Below are 26864 nucleotides of genomic sequence, written 5' to 3' on the forward strand. Positions count from 1 at the left end.
CAGATATGGCTGCCATCTGCCAGCCTTGTAGGGGAAGGGCTCACCAAAGGAACAAAGACCTCTGACAGCATGTCTGTCTGGGAGAAAGCTGCCCCTCCAGCTCTCATTCCAATGCCAAACAGCTCAGTTCTTCCCTGTTTGTCTCTGGTGCCTTTTGAGCTGCCTCCCAGTTGCTGGAGCCTGGAGGGTGCGAGTCGGAGTAAGTCCGTGCTCAGGCCCTTTAAGAGGAGCTGCCTGGGGCTTCAGCAGCTACAGCCTCTCTCAGCCTCAGCTCCCGCTGGCTTTAGAGCCAGAAGTGATGGGGACTTCTGTTCCTGGCACTAGAACCCTGAGCTGGTGGCCTGGTGTGGGACAGGGACCCCTCACTCCTCAAGGAGGACCTTCACAGCTGAGGTGTTCTCATTTTTATCTGTCACAAATGGGTGTGGGACCAGCCCGTCCGCCTCCGCCCCCTCCACCTCTCCTACCAGTCTCGATCTGGCTGCTTCTTTAAATTCGTAGTTGTAGGACTTCCATTCAGTTAGATTTCAGGCAGTTTTGAATGATGGTTATTCTGTAGTTTAGTTATAACTTTGATGTGGCTGTGGGAGGACGCGATACTGCATTTACCTACGCCGCCATCTTAACTGGAAGTCTGAGTTTTGTGTTTTAGATAATACATTTGGTCTTGATCCACTTTTATTTGATTTTTGTATATGGTATGCATGGTGACCCAACTTTATTGTTTTGCATATGGATACCTGATTGTCCCAGCATAGTTTGTTTAGAAGACTTCTTTTTCCTTTGTCTTGGGACCCTTATTAAAAATCTGTTGACCATAAATGTAAGCATTTATTTATGTGTTCTAAATTCTATTTCATTGGTCTATATTTCTATTTTTATGCCAGTATCATCCTGTGCTAATTACTGTAGCTTTGCAGCAAGTTTTGAAAACAAGTATAAGTTCTCCCACTTTTTTTTTTTTTTTCATGATAGTTTTGACTATTCTGAGTCCCTTGCATTTCTATAGGAATGATAGAATCAGCTTGTCAATTTTTACACAAAGGTCAGCTGGGATTTTGATAGATATTGCAGTGAATCTTTAGATCAATTTGGAGAGTACCCTCAACATAATAATAGTCTTTCAGTTCTTGAATCCAGAGTATAAGATGTATTTTCATATATTTACCTCTTCTTTAATTTGTTTTCAGAAATATTCTATAGTTTTCATTGCATGTAGCTTGTACTGTTTTTATTAAATTTATTTCTAAGTATTGAGAAGTATTTTATACTTCTTGATGTTCTCATAAATGGAATTGTTTTCTTAATTTCATTTTTGGATTCTTCACTGCTAGTGTATAGAAATACAGTTGATTTTTGTCTATTGATCTTGTATCTTTCAACCTTTCTAAATGTACTTATTATTTCTAATCTAATAATTTTTTTGTGAATTTCTTATAAGCTTTTTATATATAAAATCATTCCATCTGCAAATAGAGATAGTTTTACAGGATCCTTTCCAATTTGGACTCCTTTTATTTCCATTGTTATCAAAAGATATTTATTTTTATTTTTTTATTTTATTTTATTGTATTATCTTTACTCAAGGACATTTTTGCATTTATCTTCAGATAGAGTGGGAGGGAGACAGGGGGAAGAGAGAGAGTGAGAAACATTAATGTGAGAGAGACACATCAAGTGGCTGCCATGATCCCAACCAGGGCCAGGGACAAACTGCAACCGAGGTACGTGCCCTTAGCAGAAACCAAATCCGGGACTCTCTGGTCTGCGGGCCGAGGCTCTAACCACTGAACAAACCATCCAGGGCTCAAAAGATATTTAACATATTGAACAAATATCCTTTTTTATTACTATTATTATTTTTTTTTTAGAGTGGAAGGGAGGGAGGGAGGAAGAGAGAGAGAGAGAAAGAAACATCAATGTGAGAGAGAAACATCCATTGGTTGCATCCTGCACAACCCAGACTGGTACCAGGGATTGAACCCGCAACTGAAGTTTGTACCCTTGACCAGAAATCAAACCCACGACCCCTTGCTGTGTTAGCTGATGTTTCAACCACTGAGCCAAACCAGCCAGGGGACACAAGTATTTTTTAGATTTAACCATCTAGTTATCATTTCTGGTGTTTCTCATTTGATAGTATTAATATTTTCTATCTGCCTTAAGTACTTTTTTTTAAAGTTTTTTTTTTTTTCTCCTTTATTGATTTTAGAGAAAGAGGAAGGGAGAGGGAGAGAGAGATAGAAACGTTGATGAGAGGGAACATCAATTGGCCGCCTCCTGCATGCCCCCCACTGGAGATTTGGCCCACAACCTGGGCATGTGCCCTGACTGGGAATCAAACCGGCGACCTCTTGGTGCATGGGGCAATGCTCAACCACTGAGCCACACCAGCTGGGTTAAAGTACTTTCTTTAACATTATTATAGTTCAACTATGCCTGGAATGAATTTTTTCAGTTTTTGTATGCCTGAAAAGTTTTTACTTCACTTTTGGTTTTGAAAGATACTTTTACAGGTTATAGAATTCTGAGTTGATAGTTTTTTTGTTTGTTTTTTTATCCTCACCCGAGGACATTTTTCCATTTTTTGTTCAGGTAGAGTGGGAGGGAGAGAGAGGAACAGAGAGAGAGAGAGAAACATCGACGTGAAAGGAACACATCGAGTGGCTGCCACCCGCACAACTGACCAGGGCCGGGGACAAACTGCAACCGAGGTATGCGCCCTTTGCGGGAACCGAACCCCGGTCTCTCAGGACCGCAGGCCGACGCTCTAACCGCTGAACCAAACCGGCCAGGGCGATAGTTTTTTTTCTTTCAGTACTTTAGCAGTCACTTCACTGTTGTCTGGCTTTCATTGCTTTTGTTGCTATGATCCTTATTTGTATTCCTCTGTATTTAATGTGTGTGAGTTTAAACTCTGCTATTTTTCACATTTTATTTTGTTACTAGATTTAAGAAATTTGATTATAGTAGGCCTTGGACTAGTTTTCTAAGGGTCTCTTTTGGTTGGGGTCTGTTGGGCTTTATGGACCTGTGGGAAATTTTTCAGTCATCATGGCTTCAGATATTTTTGTATCCCACCCACCCCTACCTCCTCTCTTTTGAGGACTACAATTACACAAATATTAGGCCACTTGAAGTTACCCCCACAACTCTCTAATCTTCTGTTCATTTTTTTCTTCAGTTTTTCTTGTTCTGTGTTTATTTATGGAGAATTTGTATTGCTGTGTCTTCAACTTCATTAATCATCTTCTGCAATGTCTAATCTATCACAATCTTATCCACTGTATTTTTCATATAAAATAATGTAGTTTTTAACTCTAGAAGTTCAGTTTGGGTCTTTTGTTTTCATTTATGTATTCCATGTCTTTACTGAACAAGCTCAGTCTTTTAGCTTCTGGAACATACGGAATATAGTTATAATAACTTTTTAAATGATGTTCTTTATATTCCTGTTATTTGAGTCACATATGGCTAGGTTTTGAGTGAGTAATTTTCTCCTAATTATGGATTGTATTTTTGTATTTTCCTGCTTCTTTGCCTGCCTAGTTGTTTTTTACTGGATGCTACCATATGGTATGAATTTTACCTTTTTTGAATTGTGGATATTTTTGTATTTCTATAAATAATCTTGAGCTTTCTAATGGGATAGCATTAAGTTATTTGGAGGTAGTTTGGCCCTTTTAAATCTTGGTTGTAAGCTTTTAAAGTGACATCAGAGCCAGCTTTTAGTATAGGGCTAATTTAACCCACTGCAGGCAGTACCCTTCTGAATACTCCTGATGCCCCTTGAATTATAAGGTTTTCCACTCTAGCTAGTGAGAACATGGACTATTCCTGGCATTGTATTTGTTACAGAGATTATTCCTACTTTTCATTTTTGGTTGTTCTTTCCCTGTTTTTGGGTAGCTTCCACATAAACATATTCTAGTCAGTACTCAGTTGTTGACTTGCAGGGGACTCTGTAGCTCTATCCTCTCCATTGCTCTGCTCTGCAAACTCTAGACACCTTGGCTTTCCTGGACTTCTAGATCTACCTTCTGAACTTGGGGAGATTGCTGGAGTCCATCCTCAGTTTCCCTACTTGACTGAAAACTCTCCTAAGACAGTTAGCTAAAATGATTGTAGGGCTTGCCTTATTTGGTTCCTCTCTTTCAGTGATCACTATCTTGTTCTGCTTGCTGTCTGAAAACCATCGTTTCATATATTTGTCAGCCTTTTTGGTTTTGTTTAAAGCAGTGGGGTAAATCTAGTCCCTGTTACTCCTTTTTGACTAGATGTGGAAGTCCCAGATGTATGTGTATGTGTGTGTGTGTATACTCACATGCATTTTTTTCTCAAAATGGTAATTATGCCAGTTTAAATCTGGGAAGTTGACACTGAATTGGAATTAGAAATGGAAGAGATTTAATAGAGGAAAAGCCTATAAAGGATAAAGAGTAAAATGAGCAGGACTAGATAAAGAGAGCCTTAAGATTTCACTATAGGTCTGGTATCTGTGAGAGGAGAAAGAAAGAGGAGAGAGTGTCTAGGAAAAGCCTCAGACTTCAGAGGGTTTTATAGTCTTAGTTAGTGTCTGTCAGGCTAATAGGGAACTCCAAAGCAAATGTTGTTCTTTAAGGATTCCATGTTAAGCAGAAATGGCCCAGTCCTAACATCTCTGCTATTCCCAGTCATTGCCATTGTTATGAACACTGCAGTGGATCCTGAAGGTGTGGGAGCAGTTAAATGCGTCTGTTAGCTAACTACACTGTCTACAGCAGGTTTTCTGTCTTTTAGAAGCCACATGTTTTACTTCTCATTAAATACATTATTCATCATGAATTAATATGCACATGATGTTAAGTTAAGGTCATGGTTCCTATTTTTATATTGTTAGTCTATTGCTCCAACACCATTCTTTGCGACCATTCTTTTCCCCACTGTATTATAGTGATGGCATTGTAAATCAAGTGATTGTAGAGGTGTGCCCTTCTCTTATTATATCATCTTCTTTGGTAGTTCCTATATTGAATTTTGTGCTTACATATTTTTTTCTATGGCAGGGATCAACAGACATTTTCTGTAAAGAGCCAGATAATAAATACTTTAGCATTGATGAGCCATGTTGTATCTGTCTCAAGTATTCAGCTCTGGCATTGTAGTGTGAAAAGAGCCATATATATGTACCAGTGTGTAAATGAATGTGCATGGCTGTGTTTTAATAAACCTTTATTTTTTAAAAATATATTTTTATTGATTTTTTTTAGAGAGAAAGGAAGGGAGAGAGAGAAACATCTATGTGAGAGAGATACATCAACTGGCTGCTTTCTGCCTGCCCCCTACTGGGGATGGAGCCCACAACCCTGGGCATGTGTCCTGACTGGGAATTGAACCTGGACCTCTCAGTTCATGGGTCAATGCTCAAGCCACTGAGCCACAGCAGCTGGGCTTAATAAACCTTTATTTAAAAAAACAGGTAGTGAGCTAGATTTGGCTTGTAACTATTGTTTAATAGCCACTGTTCTATAAAATATATTTGTTTTCTAAAGAATATTTAATTTTATAATTATTTGAAACCTTATGTAAATGAACTCGTACTTTGTATATTGTGTGATTTGCTTTGTTACTCAATGTTATGTTCATGAGATTTATTTATTTTGTATATAGTTATATTTCATTTTTTCACTGATATTTCAGTTAGGGTTTAGTCATTTATGTTAACTGAAAATACTTAAAGACTTGTTTCACTGGTGCTGGAGAACTGGAAAAGCAAAAAGAGAACACTTAGTTATATAGGTAGTGATTGCAAAGGACAATTGCCATTTCTAGGGCTGGAGAACAGATGGAACAAGTTGGAATTATTAAAACGTAGAAGCTTTGAGGAGGAGTCCCTCTGAACTGAAACGTAGACCTCTGGTGATGGGGAAGCAGCCTGACTACTGTCCCTGTGGAGATAAAATAAAGGCTAGTTCTGTGAGGGCTCGAAAGATTGCAAAATAGAATCAGCTGTTCTTGCCAGGAGTGACACTGGCTGGAAAAGGAAGCAAATGGGAAGGAATGTCTCCTTTCTTTCCCTGACAACCCCTGGTTACCCTCTAGTTCTTATTGGCAGAGTTTAACAGAGAATCATGTGGCAAAGAAGAGATGAGGTTTCCAGGGGCTCAGCCTCAGCATCACAGAACAGAGCATGGAAGGGTGGATTTGAAGATGAAAGTCGGTAGCATAACAACCAGTACCAGTAGAATTCCATTAAATAAATATTCCACAGTTTAATCATACTCTAGTTGATGAAACCTGATTCTCAGTTTTTGCTGTTAAGCACAATGCTGCTAAAATTCTTACATATATGCAAGAGTTTCTTTTGTTTGTTCTTGTATTCACTGCACCTTTACTGAAATGTCTTTTCATGGGTTAGCAGCAGCTTCTACTGCCAAATCCAATGACATCATTCCACATACTGTTAGTTTGTTCTATCATTTGCACTGTTAACCCCATACTTTTCTTGAAACATTTTTTCTTTCTCCCAGAGTATTATATGCTTCTGATTCCCTTCTTGTCCTTTCAGATATATAATTTTTTCTTAGATAATTTTTCAAAACATATTTTTCTTTAATATCTTTTTATTGATTTTTTAGAGATTGAGGAAGGGAGAGTGAGATAGAAACATCAGTGTGAGAGAGAAATATCAATTGACTACCTCCTGCACACCCCATACTGAGAACAAGCCCGCAACCTGGGCATGTGCCCTGACCAGGAATCGAACCAGGACCTCTCAGTCCGTGGAACGATGCTCAATCCACTGAGCCACACAGGCTAGGCAGTATTTTTCTTAACTTTAAGGAAAATTTTAAAACAGAAAAGTATAAAGAAAATAATAAAAATCTAAACATCCTTCATAATATCATCTAGCTAAATTTTAAATCTTTGTTTTTCTCTGATTTGAGAGCTGTAGCTACATTTCCTACTTCCTACCTAAACATTTCCATAGGAATGTCCTCCTTGTATCTTAAATTGACATAATGTATCTAAAACCAAATTTATTTTATTTTCTTATGATTTCTTTCTCATTTCCTTTTCTTCCCTCTTCTTCCCATTTTTGGCTCTCAGTGTTTCCATGATTCATTTTTAGGGTCTTGGATTATTTTTGACTACCAGAAGTAATTGGACTGACCTATTTTGTGGGTACATAAATCCCATGGATTACAGTTCCTTCCTTTTACATGTTGCCTTCAGTTCCCTTGTGATTCCCTGAGTTTCATGGCTTTAAAGACCCCTATTAAAGATGTTCAAGTACTTGGAGAAATTTTTGTAGCACAGGAGACAGGATAGTACAGTGGTTAAAGCACACACTCTAGAACCTAGTCTTGATCCTGCTACTTAATTGCTATAATCCCAGACAAGATATGTATCCTCACTTTAAAATAATAATGCCTACCTTAATAGCATTGTTGGGAAAATGAGATGGATTATTAAGTATAAAGTATTTAGACTATTCCTGGTGTGCAAAAAGCACTAAATATGTGTTAGTTATTATTATTACTGTTACTCTTTGGTCTGGTACCCTTTGGAATGAACCTCAGATTCCTGAGAGGTTAGAACAGATGCATCTGCTGCCAACCTTAGTGTACTTTTAAGTAGGGCTATGGTGTAAGAAAGATTCTCAGAATCTTCCATTAGGTGTTTAATTCCTATGGCATTCACCAAGGGAAAGTTGTTTTTAAATGTTCTCTAGAATTTAAGCAGGGACATTTCTGCCTTTGAATTCTTTCTCTCTGCTTTTCTGTGTAAATTTCATGATGTCCCCTGGTGAGCAGTTTCTTAGCTATTTTTTGAGTTCATAGTAAGTTTAAATGAAGCAGGCTAGTAGTGTTTCCGCAAGATAAAATATATCTAACTTCACTTCTTATGCTTATTTTAAGAAATTTCTTGAGTCTTAAAAATTGTGTTTAGCAAAAGTTAACCAAAAAGTTTTTTTCTGTTTTAGAATTTCTGCAAGGGACAAATAAAGAGTGCATCGTTGAAGGATTTATGTCTTGAAGACAAAAGACGCATTGCAAACTTAATTAAAGAACTGGCCAGGTGAGACAAACTTTGTATGAGAAGCATTATTGTGTAAGAGAGAAAATTCAAGAACTCTAGAACACACGAATTTCATTTTCTTCTCTTGATTATATATCATTATATAGTGTGTCAAAATTTGTATTTATATAAATTTTAATTCAGTATAATGTAACTACCTTTTGGTATTAATTTGAAATAATTTTAGGTTTACAGAAAAAATTGCAAAAATATTAGGGGAATGGGGAATGACTGTTAATGAGTGTGAGGTTTCTTTTTGGGAGGATGAATAAGTTCTAAAATTATAGTGGTGATATTTGCAGAACTCTAAATATACTAAAATCCATTAAATTGTACCCTCTAATGGTTGAACCTTATTTTATGTAAATCTATCTCAATAAAGCTCTTGAAAATGGTATGGAAGGCTCTCATACCTTTTATATAACTTTCTCTAAATTTATTACCCTGAATAACAATAGTGCAATTGTCAAAAATTAACATTGGTTCAGTAGTATTAAGTAACTACAGAGCATTCAGATTTCACTAACATATTTTTCTGTTTCAGTATCACATTTTGTATTCAGTTTTCATGCTTCCTGGTCTCCTCCCAGGAGTTCCTAGTGTGGCAGTTCCTTAGTCTTTCCTTGCCTTCCATGACTTTAACACTTTTGAAAAATATGGTCAGCTATTTTGCAGTATTTGTTTCTTTTTGGGTTTTTCAGGGTGTGTGTGATGATTATATTGCATTATGGTGTTAGATCAGGGGTGTATGATGTTAATATGTCGTTACTGGTGGTTTTAACTAGGGTAGCTTGGTTAATGTAGAGTGTACTAGGTTCACCCCCTGAAGTGTGTCATTTATGAATATCTTAAGGAAGTCTATGGGAACTATTCAAATACACTGTTTTTTTCTGAAGCTTTTACCCACTGATATATGCATTGAGTTTATCAAAGGAACTTGCCTGGAACTGCATTACTGTAATGTTCTAGTTGTTACTTTATGCTTCCCCTGTTTATTTTGCATTTATTAATTGGAATTATTGTTTAAGGATGAGCTGTCCCTTCTGCCTTATTTATTTTTGTTTATTTACTTTTATATTTCAGTATATATTTTTCATCAGTTTCAGACTCATGGACATTCATTTTATTCTAATCCAGGACTCACAGAACAAAAATAAGAACAGCAAGGTGGTACATATTTAAAAAAACCTTTTTATTTTTAGGTAACTGTAGATTTATCGTTAGTGGTAGGAAATAATACACAGAGAGAAAACCCATGTCCCTTTACCCAGTTTTCACCACTGGTAATATTTTGATTAGCTAGCTATAGTGCAGTATCACAGTCAGGAAATTGACATTTGATGGAATTCATTAACCTTGTATAGATTGACATTTGATGGAATTCATCAACTCTGTATAGATTTCACATGTACTCATTTGTGTATGTAATTAGTTCTATGCAATTTTTTCATGTGTAGATTTGTGTATCATCACACAGTCGTGATACAAAACAGTTCTATTACAAGGATCACTTATCCTATCCTTTCATAGATATAACTACTTTCCTTCCAGTTCCCTTCCTTAGTCTTTATCAACCATTAATCAGCTATTCATCTTTATAATTTTGTTTTGGAATCATACAATGTGCATCCTTTTGAAATGGACTCCACCGACCCCCACTCAGCATAATTCTTTAGATCTTTTGTTCTTTTTTATTTTTATTTTTTGTTTTAACCTCACCTGAGGATATTTTTTCCACTGATTTTTTAAAGTGGAAGGAAGGGAGGGAGAAGGAGACAGACAGACATCAATGTGAGGGACACACATTGATTGGTTACCTCCTGCACGTGCCCCAACTGGGGCTAGGGATGGAACCTGCAACACAGGTATGTGCCCTTGACTGGGAATTGAACCCATGACCTTTCAGAGCATGAACTGATGCTTTAACTGCTGAGCCACACTGGGCCAGGGTATCAGTAGTTTGTTCCTTTTATTGCTAAATAGGATTCCATGGTATGGATGTACCACAATTTATTTAACCATTCACCTGTTGAAGGCTATTTGGATTGTTTTCAGTTTTGACAGTGGTAAATGAAAATGCTATGAACATACATAGGTTTTTGTGTGAACATAACATTTTCATTTCCTTGGGATATTGCATCCTAAATACATGTTTAGTTTTGTTAAGAAACTGAACTATTTTTGAAAGTGGTTTACCATTTTATATACCACCAGCAATGCAAGAGCTGTCTAGGTCCTCTGCATTTTTGCCAACGTTTGTTATAATTATTTTTTTATTTTAGCTATTCTGATAGGTAGGTATTTAGTGTTATCTCATTGTGATTTTAATTTGCATTTCTCTAATGGCCAGTGATGTTGGACATTGTTTCATATGCTCATTTGCCATCTGTATCTTCCTCAGTGACATGTCTGTTCATTTTTGCCCATTTCCTATTGAAATATTTGATTTCATTAATTGTTGAATATTGAGAGTTCTTTATGTTTTATATGCAAATATTTTGTTGGATATGTAGTTTGCAAATACTTTTTCCTATATTGTAGCTTGCCTTTTCATCCACTTTACAGGGTCTTTCATAGAGCAAAAATTTTTAATTTTAACTAGGTCCAGTGTAACAATTTTTTCATTTTATGCATTGTGCCTTTATTGTCAAGTCTAAGAACACTTTGCATAGCCTAGTACTGAAAGACTTTTTCCTAAAAGTTTTTTAGTTATAGTTTTAAATTTAAGTCCACAATTCATTTTGAGTTAATTTTTGTATAAGATGTGAGGTTTTGGTTGAGGTTCTATTTTTTTTGTCTACTGATATCCAATTGGTGCAGCACCGTTTGTTGAAATATTTTTTGTACCTTTGTCAGTAATCAGTTGGGCCTATTTGCTTGTGTTTCTAATCCATTGATCTACCTGTCTATCCTTCTGCCACTGTCTTGATTACAGTTGCTGTATATAGTAAGATTTCTATTGGGTAGATTGATTTGTTCTACCTTATTCTTTTAGAAATTTATTTTAACTCTTCTTGTCATGAGCCTTTGCATAAGAATTTAAAAATAAGATTGTCAATGTCTACAAAAACCCCTACTGGATTTTAATAGGTAGTACATTAGAAATATAGATCAAATTTTGGAAGAATCGACATCTTTACTGTATTGAGTCGTCTAATCCATGTGTATGGTATGTCTCTCCATTTATTTAGGTTTTTTATTTCTTTTATCAGTGTTTTGTAATTTTGGGGATACAGATTCTATACATTTTTCTCACATTTATATCTAAGTATTTACTTTTTTTTGAACAATTATAAATGGTTTTATGTTTTAAGTTTTAGTTTCACATTTGTTGTTTCATGTTTGCTGTTTAAATATGATTGAATCTTGTGTGTTTATATTGATTTTTACGGCCCTGATGAACTCACTTATTAGTTCTAGTTTTACTGTTGATTCTTTGGGACCATGACAATCATGTAATTTGCAAATAGGGATAGTTTTATTACTTTCTTTCTTTTTTTTTTAAACATTGATGTGAGAGAGACACATTGACTAGCTCCCACCCACACGGCCCCAACCCGGGCAGGGACAAACTAGAACCGAGGTACACGCCCCTAGCGAGAACTGAACCTGGTACTCTCTGGTCCACAGGCTGATGCTCTAACTGCTGAGCCAAACCGGCCAGGGCAGTTTTATTACTTTCTTACCAATGCATGTGCTTTTAATTTTATTTTTTCTTGCCTTATGGTGCTGGCTAGGACTTCCATGCTATGTGAATAGGAGTGGTGAGAGAGGATATTCTTACTATGTTCTGGATTTTTTGTGGAAGCATTCAGTCTGTCATCATTAAATATGGTATTAGCTGTAGTTTTTTTTTATAAATGTGCTTCATAAAGTTCAGGAAGTTTTCTTATATTACTAGTTTTATAGGAGTTTTTGTTATGATTATATGCTAGATCTTGTCAAATACTTTTTATGCCTAAATTAATATGATTATATAAATTTTCTTTTTTAGCTGTTGTTATGGTGGATTATATTGATTTGTAAATGTTGAATCTGCCTTTCCTACCTGTAAAAATCTCAGTTCTAATAATTATTTTTATACATTCCTAATTTTGATTGTCTTATTTTGTTTGGATTTTTTACATTGAAGTTCATAAGGTATATTAAACTATAGTTTTCTTTTATTTATTTTTTTGCTTAGTCTGGTTTTAGTATCATGGTAATACTAGTCTTATAAAATTAGTTAGGAAGTGTTCTCTTTTCTGTTTTTATAGAAGAAATTGTATAAAATTGGTTCGTTCTTCTCTAAATATTTTTATTTTTTATTTCTTTATAATTTTTCTTTATTGACTTGAGAGAAAGAGGAAGGGAGAGGGAGAGAGACAGCGACATCAATGAGAGAGAACATCGACTGGCTGCCTCTTGCATGCTCTCCACCAGGGATCAGGCCCACAACCTGGGCATGTGCCCTGACCGGGAATCGAACTAGTGACCTCTTGCTGCATGGGTTGATGCTCAACCGCTGAGCCACACTGGCTGGACTAAATATTTTTATTTTTGAAAGTATTATAGATGTCCCCCCTTCTTCCCCTATCGACCCCTTACTCCCTGCTACCCCCCCTTTCCTGCTTTCCCCAGCCTAATGTCTATGTCCATTTGTTGTGCATATATGCATAAAAATTCTTTGGTTTGTCTCTTCCCACCCCACCTCACCCTCCATCACTCTGAGGTTTGTCAGTCTGTTCCCTCCTTCCATGTCTCTGGATCTATTTTGATCAACAGCTTATTTTGTTCATGATAAACCGTAAATAAGTACGATCATATAGTGCTTGTCTTTTTCTGACTGGTTTATTTCCCTCAGCATATTACTATGTTTAACCTGAACATGAGCAAGCAATGTTGTGCCATTTGGCAAGAAACCAAATAGATTTTTTAAAAATCTGGTATGAGTTTTTAATTATCTGTTGATGCCTCCTTAATAATCTATATATGCTCAGGGAACTTTTTCGCTTGTGTTAACTACACTAATAAAAGAATAGAATGCACATACAAATTAATAGGCTAATGGAGCCATAGATGCCAGGGATTTTATGAATTATTTAGCTGGTGGAAGAGAGTGCAAGAGATGACTTGATATATGGGTTTTAAGTAAATGATGGAATTTTCCTGAGGTGTCTAGCATTGATTTACATTTGCAGGAGGATAAGTGGAATATTGATTGATTTTTTTCGGAGGTATAAGGATGGAGAGATTTCTTTTTGTTCAAGATAGCTGAATTAAGTGACCTCAGAAAGTCTTTAACAGTAAAATTAATGAATTGTTTGCTTAGATGGGAAAAGCAGTGTCATTTATGGGGATTTAAAAAACAAATGGCTTTGCAAAATATTGTAGTTTGTGCTGAAAGATGGTGACTCCCTTATGTATAAATTTGCCGTGTGTGTGTGTGTGTGTGTGTGTATATATATATATACACACACACACACACACACACATATATATGTATTATTATATATATATTATTTTTATTTTTACTGAAACTTTTTAAGATGAGGAGAGTACCACAGACCAGTGATTTCCAACTGGTGTGCTCCGGCACACTGGTATGCTGCAAGAATTTTTAAAACGTGTGATACCTATTTAGTCAGCGGCACTGACTTCTTTTCCTTCAGATTGTCAAATTAAAAAATGATAACTGCACCTGCTGGTGTGGCTCAGTTAGTTGGTTGGGCACGTCCCATGCACCAGGAGGTTAGCAGTTTGAATCTCGGTTAGGGCATGTACCCAAGTTGAGGGCTTGATCCCCAGTAGGGGGCATGCAAGAAGCAGCCTGTGGATGTTTTACTCTCACATCGATATTTCTCTCTCTCTTCTTTCCTCTCTTAAAACAAAATCTTAAAAGAAAAATAGCCAACACAACAATAGCCATCTGGTGAAAATGAATCAAAATTATACCAAATTTTTTTATCAGATTGGCAAAAAATATATTTTTTGGTTTGCTGCAGATTTTTAATAATTAGTTTGTGTGTGCCATGGACGAAAAGGATTGAAAATTGTTGCCATAGACTAATGCACAACTGTACTATAGTTTAGTTTTTAAAGGAAAAGTAGTTTTAAAATAATCTTGGCCGCATTGTATTTTTTAATGTATATATGAGCGATACTCGAAGAAGCTTAAAAAAATCTCCACTATTTCTTGTCCTGTGCCCACACTGTCAGATAATGCATGGTTCCCCAGTGAATACTTGTCCACTAATTCATTTGAGGACAGCGTTCTTTTTTAGGCTTGGATACTGATTTTTCCCAAAGGACAGTTTGCTGTTTCTATTTGACATTTCTCAGAAGAAAAATCGAAAGTGTAACACCATTAGTTTCCCATTGTAAAATGAGTAGATCATTATTATTTTATATTTATTCTGGTCTTTTAGTTTTTTTAACTTTTTTTCATAATTAAATGTACATCTCAGTACAATGAAAAATTAAGACTAATTTTTCAATGACTTGTGGATTTTTTGTATAAATAGTATTTATAATAGATGATATAGTAAATTTCAAAATAAGGAATTTTTTACTTGTTTTAGGTGAAAGGCATTCTCTGATCTTCAGTTTATCTTGACACTGTAGAACAGTATGCCAAAATTTATTTTCAGATTATCTATTCTAAGCTCTATAATTAAAAAAAAAAAAAAAATGGAGTGACTAGGGTGTATTCAGTAATCTTTCTCTTGGTTCTGGCCACATATTGCTTCCTAAAACAGGTAATTTTTCTATAGCATTTGTTTCCCTTCTTCATGGCCTCTAGAAATATGTGCAGTGCTATATGCATGCGGACAATCTCCTCTGACCTTGCTGGGTCTACTCAGAATTATTCTTGCTGGATCTACTTAGGGTTATGTGTGGGCCCCATTTTGGTTATGAAAACTTGAAAGCCACAACTGTAGGTGCATGTGATACACAAGTATATGCTATACTTTTCGTTCATTCCTCAGGCTTTCTATTTGCCGATTTTTCTCCTTCATAGTTTATTTTGTATATGCTTGTTGTAATGGATTCAGATTTAGTAAACCTGAAAACAGCAGGTAAAAGGAAGAATCATTGAGCTAAGGGGAGAGTGAAGAGCATAAGTTACCAGAAATTCTTACAAAACCACTTCTTTAGTTTGCTGTCTCAAAATTGGAACTGAAGCTTAAATTATGACATTTGAGACTTGAGTATTCTTAGGTTAGTACTTTATAACTGAAAGTGTTTATTTAGTCTTATCATAATCATCAGGTTGTGCTTCAAAAACAATTATTGATCTTTTGCTACATGGTAATCTGCTTTGTGGAAGACATAATTACTTTTATCATTTTATGCTATGCCAATTTTTTTCTGCTAGTTTTTAAAGTAATTGATTATCTAAGAGATAACATAGGGAACTGGGTAATATTGACTGACATTTTATACTAGCTCCAGCAGAGGCCATAAAGTTACCTCTTTATTCACTCTATAGTATACTTTCCCTCTCTAATTTGGTGTACCTGTATTTAAACAATATTAGAATTATCATCTTATTAAAAAAAGAAAATCACAGATAAAAATATAATCACTGACATTTCCCTTCCCTCCACCCTCACCCCTTTATACATATACTATTTATGTTTGGGTGGAGGTTTTTTTTTTGTTTTTTTTTAATTTTGAAATAATTTTAGACTTACAGAAAAGTTACAAAGATAGAATTTTCATGTATACTTGACTCAGCTTTCCATACTGTTAACATTTTGCATAACCGTAGTACAGTGATCAAAACTAAGAAATTAACAGTGGTGCTACACTATCAGTTAAAGTATAGACTTTATTCACATTTCACTAATACCATTTTTCTGATCCAAAATCCAATTCAGGCCCTGGCCGGTTTGGCTCAGTGGTTAGAGCGTCGGCCTGTGGTCCGGAGAGACCCGGGTTCGGTTCCCGCTAAGGGCACGTACCTTGGTTGCAGTTTGTCCCCAGCCCTGGTTGGGTCGTGTGGGTGGCAACCACTCTGTGTGTCACTTTCACGTCGATGTTTCTCTCTCTCTCTCTCTCCCTCTCACTCTATCTGAACAAAATATCGAAAAATGTCCTTGGGTGAGGATTAAAAAAAAAAGAAAATCCAACTCAGTATCTCAAATGGTATTTAGTTGTCACTTCTCCTTAGTCTTTTATAATCTGTGATAGTTCTTCAGTCTTTCATGACCTCGACATTTGTCAGATATTTTGTAGAATGCCCCTTAATAGAGATTTGTCCTGGGTTTTCTCTTCATTGGATTCAGATTATGCATTTTTGGCAAGTTTTTGTGTGGCTATGTTTTCCTTCTCTTGAGTACATACCTAGGATTATAGTAACTCTATGTTGAACTTTTATAGGAACTGCCGGACTATTTATCAAAGTACCTACACCATTTTACATTCCCACCAGCAGTGTAAGAGGGTTCCATTTCTCCACAGCTTTTCTAATATTTATTATGTCTTTTGATTATACCACTGTACTGGATATGAAGTGGTATCTAATTGTGGTTTTGATGTACATTCCTAATGGCTACTGATACTGAGTATTTTTTCATGTGCTTGTTGGCTCTTTGTGTATCTTCACTGGAGAAATGTCCTTATAAATTGTTTTTTTGTGTGTGTTTTTATTGTTGAGTTCTCAGAGTTGTTTATTTATTGCATTTACAAATCCCTTATCAGATAAATTATGTGCAAAAATTTTATCCTATTCTGTATATTGTTTTACACTTTCTTGATGGTGTCATTTGAAGCACAAAAGTTTTTAATTTTGATGAAGTCTATTTTATTACTTACGTTTTTGGTGTCATATCTAAGAAATCATTGTCTAATCCAAGGTCATAAAGATTTGTGCCTATGTTTTCTTCCAGGAGTTCATAGCTTTAGCTCTTACGTTTTGGTCTTTGATTCATTTGGGGTTAATGTTTGTATATGGTGTTGTAACCAGCCACTACAAAAACCAAACTGGTGAGACAGATGCTGGTGAAAAAAAAAGAAAGGTTTTATTTAAGTGCAGGTCACCCAAGGAGATGAGGGACTCTTGTCACAAAGCCCATCTCAACATCTCAGTGCAGGCAGAGGTTTTCATAAGGAGGGGGAGGGAGAGCAGAACAAAGAAATCAAGGGAACAGGGTTGAAAAGTTCTCTATGTGCAGTGCAGCACAGTCCATTCCAATAAGGATCTCCAACATGGTCAAGTGATGGTCTAGTGTGCGTCACCCTGGGCTTTGTCATCCTGGTTCTTTGTCATCCTGGTTCTATGTATGAAGGTCAGCAACTCTCCCAGAACTGAAATGACTGCAGGTTGGAGTCTAAATCTTCTGAAGTTAGTTCCTAGGATTCTTATGCAAACATGCTGTTTATCTACAAGCTACATATTAGTCAGAGTCAGCATTTACAGAAACTGTGTCAAAAGAGGCCCAAGTTTATTTTTATTTTTTTGCATGCAGATAGCAAGTTGTCTCAGCACTATTTGTTGAAAAGATTATTCTTTCCCTTTGATTTTCTTGGTACCCTGATTGTAAAATGAGTTTACTGTAAATGTGAATGTTTATTTTTGTTCCATAGATCTATATGTCTGTCTCTATGCCAATACCACACTGTCTTAATTACTGTAGTTTTTAGTATGTTTTGAAAATGGAAAATGTGAATTCTCTATCTTTTTCGAGAATATTTTAGGTATGCTGGGTCCCTTTCATTTTCATATAAATTTTAGGATTAGACCAGCTTGTCAGTTTCTGTAAATAAACCAGATGAGATTTTGATGGAAATTGAGTTGAATCTGAAGGTCATTGTAGGGAGTACTGCCATCTTAACAATATTAAGTCTTCCAAACATGAACGTGGAATGTCTTTCCATCTATTCAGGTCTTTAATTTCTTTTAGCAATGTTTTATAAATTTCACTATACACATCTTACTTCTTCTGTTGAATTTATTCCTGTATTTTATTTCTCTTTGTGCAAAGGTAAATTTAATAGCATTTAAATTCAAATGTTTCCTTAATTTGGATTGGGGGGAGGGTTGTTCACTGCTAGTGTATAAACATACAATTGACTCTTGTACATTGATCTTGTATCCTGAAACCTTAATGAACTCTTTTATTAGTTCTAATAGTTTTTTAATGTATTTCTTAGATTTTTTATGTATAAAAGCATGTCTGAAATAGAGATGGTTTTACTTCTTTCTTTAGAATTTAGATGCCTTTTATTTCTTTTCTTATCTAATTGCCCTGACCATAATCTCCAGTACAATGTTGAATTGAAGAGATGAGAGCAGATATCCTTGTCCTGTTCATGATCATAGGATAAAACAATTCCTACTTTTAGCATTAAATATGGTATTAGATGTGGGTTTTTCATAGATGGCTTTTTTCAGGTTGAGGAACTTCCTTTCCCTTCCTATTTATTGTTTTTAAATTTTTTTTGAATTCTTGGATTTTTTTTCCAAGTGCTTTTCTGCATTCAGTTAGATGATCATGTGGTTTTTGTCTTTATTTTCTTGGTATAGTGTATTACATTAATTGATATTTGAGTGTTAAACCAACTCTTCATTCCTAGAATAAGTCCCAGTGATTATGATGTATAATCTTCTTTTATGTTGCTAGATTCTGTTTGCTAGTATTTTGTTAAAGATTTTTGGATCTACATTCATTCAGTATTGTTCCAAAGTTCTTAGATCCCTTTTGACATAGACTGCTGTGACTCTGATTTCTTAAAGCACCTGTGTTCCTTTAGGCAGTACATTTTAAATATTAACCAAATTTTCAAATTTATAAAGAGTACATTAAGACGATTTCACTGAAATATTTTTTAATGTTGGAAAGCCATTCTTTTTTTTTCAGGAATTTACTTTTGCTTAAAAAACATGTCTCTTTCTGTTTGCTAGATATTCTATGAAATCTGTTCCTTCCTTCTCCAAATCTTATCCACTAAATTGATATTCAGAATTTATAAAATGTAACCAGCATATCCAGCTCCCAAATACAAGATATTAAATAGGGGAAGAAATTTATTTGGTTGGCCATTGGAGCTGTAATTCTTTTGGGACAGAAGTTTTGCTGCCTTGACCTTGTCTTTCACATCGTGTATAAGTACCCTTTCCTGGAGTATCTAGAAGAACAGTAGGGGTATGCAAAGCCATCCATTAAATATCTTTCTAGAACATTAGTTTTACTAAAATAATTATAATGGATGTGTGTGGGAAAACTTTTTATATTAAAACAGAAAAGACTTTGTATGAAGACAAATACAGAATATTCAGGATGTTTAAGCTAAGCCATAAGACTTCATAGATATTCAGTACTTTTCGTACAATTTTTAGCCCAACCACCCAACTCTAAGGGTATGAATTCTCTTTTGTTGTTAGATAACTACATTTTGTGGAAGTTTTGGAGAAATACTCTGAGGCATAAAATAAATGCTAACAATCTTACTTTATGAACAAGCTATTGTCCTCTTTGTAAATAATTAACAAACCAACTCTGGGAATATCCTCTTGTCAGTTTTAACTTTTTTATCCTGTTAGTTAGATATTTTCCTTTCTTATATTTAGCTTCCCATTTTGTTAATTAACTTGTTGCTCTACTCTAAATGAGATAGAAGATTAGGTCTTTTTCTGTTACTTTGTTGTCTGACAATGCTTTGATGAAAAATGTAGATCATGATACCAGATATTTTCTCTGCCATATACCTCGTGGGAAATATTATTGACATAAATTAAACAAGAAGACAGATTTCAGAGTGGATATCAAATCTTGAGATTGTTTTATTGGCAAGTCCTCTGCATTTAAAGGCTGAATTAATATACTTGCTCATATTAACTATGCTAATAGTCCATAAGGAAGCCATAAGTATCTTTAGATAGGCTTATGGAAGAAGTATTATACTTTGTACTTACCACAGCTTGTTAATTTTATAGCCTTCCAGAGCATAATAATTGCTAAAGGGTAGTCTAATTATAGCAACATAACAGAAAAGAAAAGAAGAAAAAAAGCCCTGTTTAAATAGTATAGCGATAAAATTTTCAAACATACTGCAGAAACTAAAGAGTGATTTTTCTAGATGGAGCACTTTAAGTTTGGGGAAAAGCTCATTGTAGATTTTGGTATTATGGGATATGTTTATAAGCATTTTTGCCCTCAACAATCCCTAGAGTTTTCATGGATCTCTTTGAGGTTGAACAAAGGGAGTGGTGTACCTGTATGTTCTGACCTGGCAGGCTTGAGGGATAATCTCTGTGTTTAGTTTAGTGCTTAGGTAAATTTGGCAATCTACAAGGGAGGCAAGATTACCTGAGACCAGAGTATAAATCTTCTTCATAGAGGTATATTTGTTCTTTGTCTAGTTATCTAGATTCCTTATAATTATATCAGTTTTAGGAAGAAGGGCCTAAGTCCCATTCATGAACCTAATATTATGGTAACCATAAATAATAAAGTGAAAGAATTGACTTGAATGTCAAGATGAGCAAGAAGAAATACACCTATTTTTTAACACGATTGTGTGCCATGCATTTTACACACATCATTTCAAAGAAAATGCAATCAGCTCTTGAACATTCAAATTTTTGAATTTTTATTCTGTTATATCATTGATTTCAGTATCTCCACCAGAAGGCTAGCAAGAAAGAAAGAACTATGGAGATCATGTTATTCAGAAATTGTTCTGATAGAGGAGGGTTCTGGGAGAAAGTAAATTTAGGAGCTCAAAGGAAAGATTTGGATTCCCTGTGGCTTTCACTTACACACATCCCTGTGTGATCTTGCAGGATAAATGTGTTATACTGTCTTTGGAGAAACAAGCACCAGTAACAGAAATTTAGGGCTAACATTTCTGTACAGAGAACATGAAGATTAGGATTATGATTTGAAGATAAGTTTTAATGTTGTTGTTTTGGGGTTTTTCAAAATACATTTTTATTTATTTTATTTTTTTTCTTTATTGCTCTTTAGAGAGCGAAGGATGGGAGAGGGAGAGAGAGAGAAACATTGATGAGAGAGAACATCAATTGGCTGCCTTCTGCATGCCCCCCACTGGGGATTGGACCCACAACCTGGGCACGTGCCCTGACCAGGAATCTAACTGGTGACCTTTTGTTACATGAGATGGAGCTCAACCAAGTGAGCCACACTGGCCAAGGCTGTGGGGTTTTTCTTTTTTTTTTTTTTGCCTTCTGTGTTCTTATTAGGAACCACCCTTTTCTGGTAGGATCGAGTTAGAATACTTTTCTGTATTAGACATTAAATAAGCAAAATTTTTGGTTGGTATTATTAACCTTAAAGTCCTCTTTGGACCTAGAATAAATGTTGTGCAAATTTTATGTTAATGCTGTGTTTCTTTTCAAGTGTATTTATATGCTACTGAGGAATTCAGGGTATCAGTACCAGAAGAATGAGTAAAATTGCCTATGTGTTATTTAGCAAAATGGTTAAGTGATGTATATGTTGTTTATGTCATTGACTGGATTTAAATAAAAGTATAAAAAATATCTAAATAAAAATAAATTGTGCCTATTTTGTAATGAAGAAATGAAACCTAATGTTTTAAAAATTAGATATTTTTCTGTCCTAGATTATAACTGGGAACCTATGTCTTATGTTGGCCTTTCTATATTTAGGATATTTCTGATGATTGGGAATATTCTTGATTTTAAACTCATATGCATGTTTTATTGGAAAGGTGTGAAAGATTGCCTTGTAAAATGTTAGTTAAAAAAATACACAGAGTATCCCTGCAGAAACCCCTGACAGAGGTAAGCATATGTCTGGAGGAAGTCCAGTTTTGGTAAACTGTGGCAATAGGGACATACTCAATTTTATCCACATAGGCATTTTCTTTTCACGTTTTTATTTCTTTCAGAGTAAGTGAGGAAAAGGAAGTGACAGAAGAACGACTCAAGGCTGAGCAGGAATCTTTTGAGAAGAAGATCAAGCAGTTGGAAGAACAGAATGAACTGATCATCAAAGAAAGGGAAGATATCCTTTTTGAAAGTTCTCCTTTTTAACGTGTAGGAAGTTTGACCCTTTCATAAAGAAAACGTAAACTCCAGAGAAGGAATTGTCCTGATTTATAATGGGGAATAAATCTGCATGGGCTGCCATTTCTAGGTCATCAGAACAGCACCTAACAGCATGTGCTGTTGCTTCCTTTGCGCCCGGTGCGGCCATCTAGCTATGCTGCTGCTGCTTTTATACTGTGGAGCACAGCTCTGTCAACTAAAAGGGCAGTAAGGAATTGGGGCATTAAAATGTAGCATTGGAACATTATTAAATCCTGTCCCACTACTGCAATTGAGCCTGAAACCTCTTTGTATTTTGTAGTCTTTCTAGCTAAACCTTTGTTGACAGTTCTAAGTAAGTCTACTCTAAAATCATAAAAATTTTTAAAAATCTGTTGTAATTTATAGGTGTCGTAATTGATAAGTATTTTACACTGCAGCATAATGCCACCGAACTATTCTCATGGAGAAAACTGTTGGAGTTAGAACTGGGGAGGAGGAGTGTGTGTGTGTGTGTGTGTGTGTGTGTGTGTGTGTGTGTGTGTGCCTGCATGTGTGTTTCTTTGTCTTTTCACGTAGTCATGCACCACATGACGTTTCAGTCAACGATATACCTAATATACGATCATGGCCCCATAAGATTATAATGGGGCTGAAAAATTCCTGTTGTCCACTGACATCACAGCCATCTTAATGTCATAATGGAATGCATTATCATGTGTTTGTGGTGTTCTGGTGTAGACAAACCTACTGTGCTGCCAATCATATAAAAGTACAGCACATACAATTATGTACAGTACGTTATACTCGAAAATGATAATAAACGACTCTGTCTGGATACATTTGCTATACTATACTTTTTATTGTTATTTTAGAGTGTATTCTTTCAACTTATTAAAAAAATGGCTGTAAAACGATATGTCGTGTTACACCAGCAGCAGCCTCATACATCTTGTTTACCATGTCCTTTTTTAAATTGTTAAATATTTTTTCTTTATTGATTTTTAGAGAGAGAGGAAAGTAAAGGGGGGGAGAGAGAGAAAAAGAGAGAGAAACATTGATGAGAGAGAACATTGATTGGCCACCTCCTGCATGCCCCCCACTGGCGATTGGGCCCACAACCTGGGCATGTGCTCTGACCAGGAATCAAACCGGTGACCTCTTGGTTCGACGTTCAACCAGTGAGCCACACCAGCTGGGCTTACCATGTCTCTTGATCCCATCATCATTTTCTTCTGTTCTTGTACAGTGACATGCTGTTCAGATTATTATGGCCTAGGAGCAATAGGCTGTACCATACAGCCTAGATGTTTAGTAGGCTATACCATCTTAGTTTATGTAAGTGCACTCTATAATGTTCACATAGCAACAAAATAGCATAATGATGCATTTTTCTGAATGTATCCCAAAGTTCAGTGGTGCATGACTCTGTGTGTGTGTGTGTTTATATATATATATATATATATATATATATATATATATAATTTTAAGAAAGGAAAATAAAAACTCATGTTTTAACTTAAGATTTGTAAGAGATGTGAGTTAAAATAAGCATTTCTAAAGTTTCTTTGGGTAGGATTAATTATTTTTTAGTGTTTTTTTTTTTTTTTGTAGTGGCATTAATATAAAGAGAAGTGATTGTCCCTAAAGTAAGGATGATGGATCTGCCAGATAAACTAACATGCTTGAAAGATCTATTGCCCTTATTGTTAGTATCATCATTAACTTGATTGTTATTAATTATTCAGTGGTTCTTCAGGTATCAAAAGTAGTGCTGTTTAGTCAGAGTTCACAATAAACTGTACTCAGCCAGTTTGATCTTTCACTTCTTACAAGAAATAGTGTCTCAGGATGGGAGCACTTTCATAAAAGGTAGATTAGGAATGCTTTTATTTGTAGCAAAAATTTGCTTTACAGGGGTCTTTTTCACATGTAACAACTCTGGAGACAAGTGGCTTATAGCATTGGTTCGCCGGCTGTTTTCAGTGCTGGACCTCTAAGTTCTCTTAGCTGCTTCTACTGGTGGCAGGTTTCCAGGTTGCAAACTGGTCACTCCAATTACAGGTATCACATTTGCATTAAGGTAGGAAGAGAGGGGGAGGAAGAGATTCTGGCAGTTGGTACTCCCTCTTCTTTTTAAAAAAACATAAAATCTTTCTCACAGTACTCCTCCCCACCCCCACCCCCATAGCAGTTTTCATGAGATATTTATTGTCCTGAACTTTATTACTTGGCTGCAAAAGAGGCTGAGAAAAGTGAACGTTTAGCTTATCCAATTTATATAGCAGAAAGCAGCAAGGAAGGAGATTGAGAATAAAGTCAGCCTCCAACTCTGTCTGGTAGCAGAAGGTAGGGAAATAGAAACCACTTTTTATATAGGGAGGATGTGGTGATACCTTGACCTTCCTGGAACAAAAGAAAAGAAAAGAGCCCTGGCTGGTTTGGCTCAGCAGTTAGAGCGCCGGCCCGCAGACCAAAGAGTCGTGGGTTTGATTCCGGTCAAGGGTTCATACCTCGGTTGCAGTTCAGTCCTGGCCCTGCTTGGCGTCATGTGGGAGGCAACCGATTGATGTGTCTCACTCACATTGATGTTTCTCTCTCTCTCTTTCTCTCTCCCTCCCTCCCTTCCTTCCTCCTTCCCACAGTGTCTGACAATAAATGGGAAAATATCCTTGGGTGAGGATTAAAAAAAAAAAAACGTGGAATTGGGAGGAGTTGGGGAAATAAGGTAAGAGAGGGAGGTAGCAGACAATTTAGAAAGCCTGGCCACAGTTAGGGGAGGGTGCCTTGTTTATCTGGTGATATGCTTAACAAAGATGTATGGCTGTCTTGAAAAGTATGTAGAATCTAGTTTTGTTGGGCTGTTGTAATAAGCACTCTTTGGGTCAAGATTAATTGTATTGTTGTTGAAGCAGTCTAAAATCAGTATGGCTATGAATGCTTTCTTCTGTCCAGCTAATATTAAAATACCCCAGGTGATTGTAGTGACACAATTTTTTCTGTTTTCCCCATGACTTTGCTCAGGGGTCAGCAAACTACTGCCACGGGCCAAATCCAGTGCCAGCTAAATACAGCCACACCGGTTCGTTTATGTATCTACTGTGCTGCTTTTGCACTGCAGCTGCAAGTCGAGTAGTTGCAACAAAGGCCCTGTGGCCTGTGTTGCCTGCAATATTTACTATCTAGCCATCTACAGAAAGTTTGCTGACCCTGGTCTATCTTATACACTAAAAATGAAGGGAAAAGGCATGTAAATAAAGTCAAAGACTTCAACATGTGTTTGAAGGGATTTGGCTTCAGCCTTTTTTATTGTTATGAATGAAGATGGGAGTAAATATTAGATATTTATCAGTAATTGAAATGGTTTAATATAATTGGTTTAAGATTTTTTGAATCAACAAAAGATAGGTAGTATTTGTGGAACTTGTCAAAGAAGGGAGAAAGGAAGGTATTAAAAACAGTGACACGCATAGTTTTTATTCCAAGGAGATTGCTCAGGTACATATCTCCTTTCCAAGCATAAACCTGTCAAAGGTTAATTTAGATGATTTTTACAGTACATAAAATTCTATAAAACTTAGAAACATAAAACAAGGTTATAATTTAAAACAATCTAATTTTAACTATAGATACATTTACCTATCATGCATGAATGATTCAGACTCTTAAATAGACATGAAACCAGATCATTTTTAAATGTCTCTTTCTTTGTGAGAAACTATATGAATTCTGATTTTTGGCATTTTAAAGATGTGTTATACCAAATTTATGAGTTTTTGTTTTAAAAGTTCTAATAACTTGATTTATTGATCAACTATACAAACACAGATCAGTCCCTTAGTAAAAAAAATGAGAAAAGATATTTTATGTGTTTGCATTTGGACCAAGCTTTTGAGGGACTTGTTCTTATAGTAAATAGAAAATTATTACTAAAACATAAAAATTCTTTGCAATTTTCAGTCTTTGAACAAAGACAGCTTATTTTCTGAGAACTTAACTATGTGAGAACTTAACTATGTAAATGAATATGCCATTTATAGTCAAGCAGTCTGATGAACCTTGTGTATCTTTACCTAGTTAAATGAGTATAAAATAGAGATAAATCTGAAACTTAAAGAGAGAAATATGTCCAATATTCCAATAGAAATAATTCTGAAATATGTTAGCATGTATAGTATGAGACAAAATATATAGTCATTGGAAAAGTTGATTAATATTTGAGCTAACTATACTTCTAGAACATATGTCTTAGGTCAGGATGATATTAAAAGCTTACAGAAGGAAAGTACAGTCTGATGTTTGTTAACCGCACCATTTTAACTGGCAAAGCAAGAAAAGTGATAAGAAAGCACAATGGACTTTAGAGTCAAAATTCTGTTCTAGCGCTGACTACCTATCTGACGTTGGGAAAGCTACTAAACTTCTCTGAGTTTCTGTTTATCTATTCTCTATAGATAGCTGAAAATACCTTTTCTGTAGACCTGCTGACGTTTTTTATTCTTTACATTATGAATGTAAAGAACCTAGCAGTGTCTTGTACTTAGTAGGTACTAGAAAAAAAAGATAGCAATTCTCATTATCACTATCACTAATATGAATGAGGGATCAGATGGATGACCAGCTCCTCTGTTTCTCATTTTTGTGCCTTTCTTCACTGGGGTTTGATTTTCATTAGGTTATGCAAATGCTTAGGCTGCTTAGCAGGCCCAGAAATAGCATGAAATTGATCTGTTCTCTGCTTTATCTTCTAATTCTATGAAAGAGGAAACCTCTGTACCATACATGTACCTGTTGGGTGCTCATT

General features: G+C 35.6%; 1 protein-coding gene across 8 annotated transcripts in view; it reads left to right on the forward strand.

Annotated features, from left to right (window-relative positions):
• The window catches only part of KIAA1328 (KIAA1328 ortholog), a 255175-nt gene that overhangs the window by 11857 nt on the left and 216454 nt on the right, over nt 1-26864 (forward strand). For 5 of the 8 annotated variants that reach the window (XM_036244849.1, XM_036244848.1, XM_036244861.1 and 2 more), the window contains 2 exons: nt 7967-8061; nt 21922-22037. In XM_036244849.1, coding sequence (XP_036100742.1) covers nt 7967-8061; nt 21922-22037 — 211 coding nt within the window. Of the gene's footprint in view, nt 1-7966; nt 8062-21921; nt 22038-23674; nt 23769-26864 lie in introns of those variants that run through there. The other 3 variants (XM_036244852.1, XM_036244860.1, XM_036244855.1) reach the window with 3 other exon arrangements.

This window comes from Molossus molossus, unplaced genomic scaffold (assembly GCF_014108415.1).
Source record: "Molossus molossus isolate mMolMol1 unplaced genomic scaffold, mMolMol1.p scaffold_m16_p_6, whole genome shotgun sequence".
Lineage (NCBI taxonomy): Eukaryota > Metazoa > Chordata > Mammalia > Chiroptera > Molossidae > Molossus > Molossus molossus.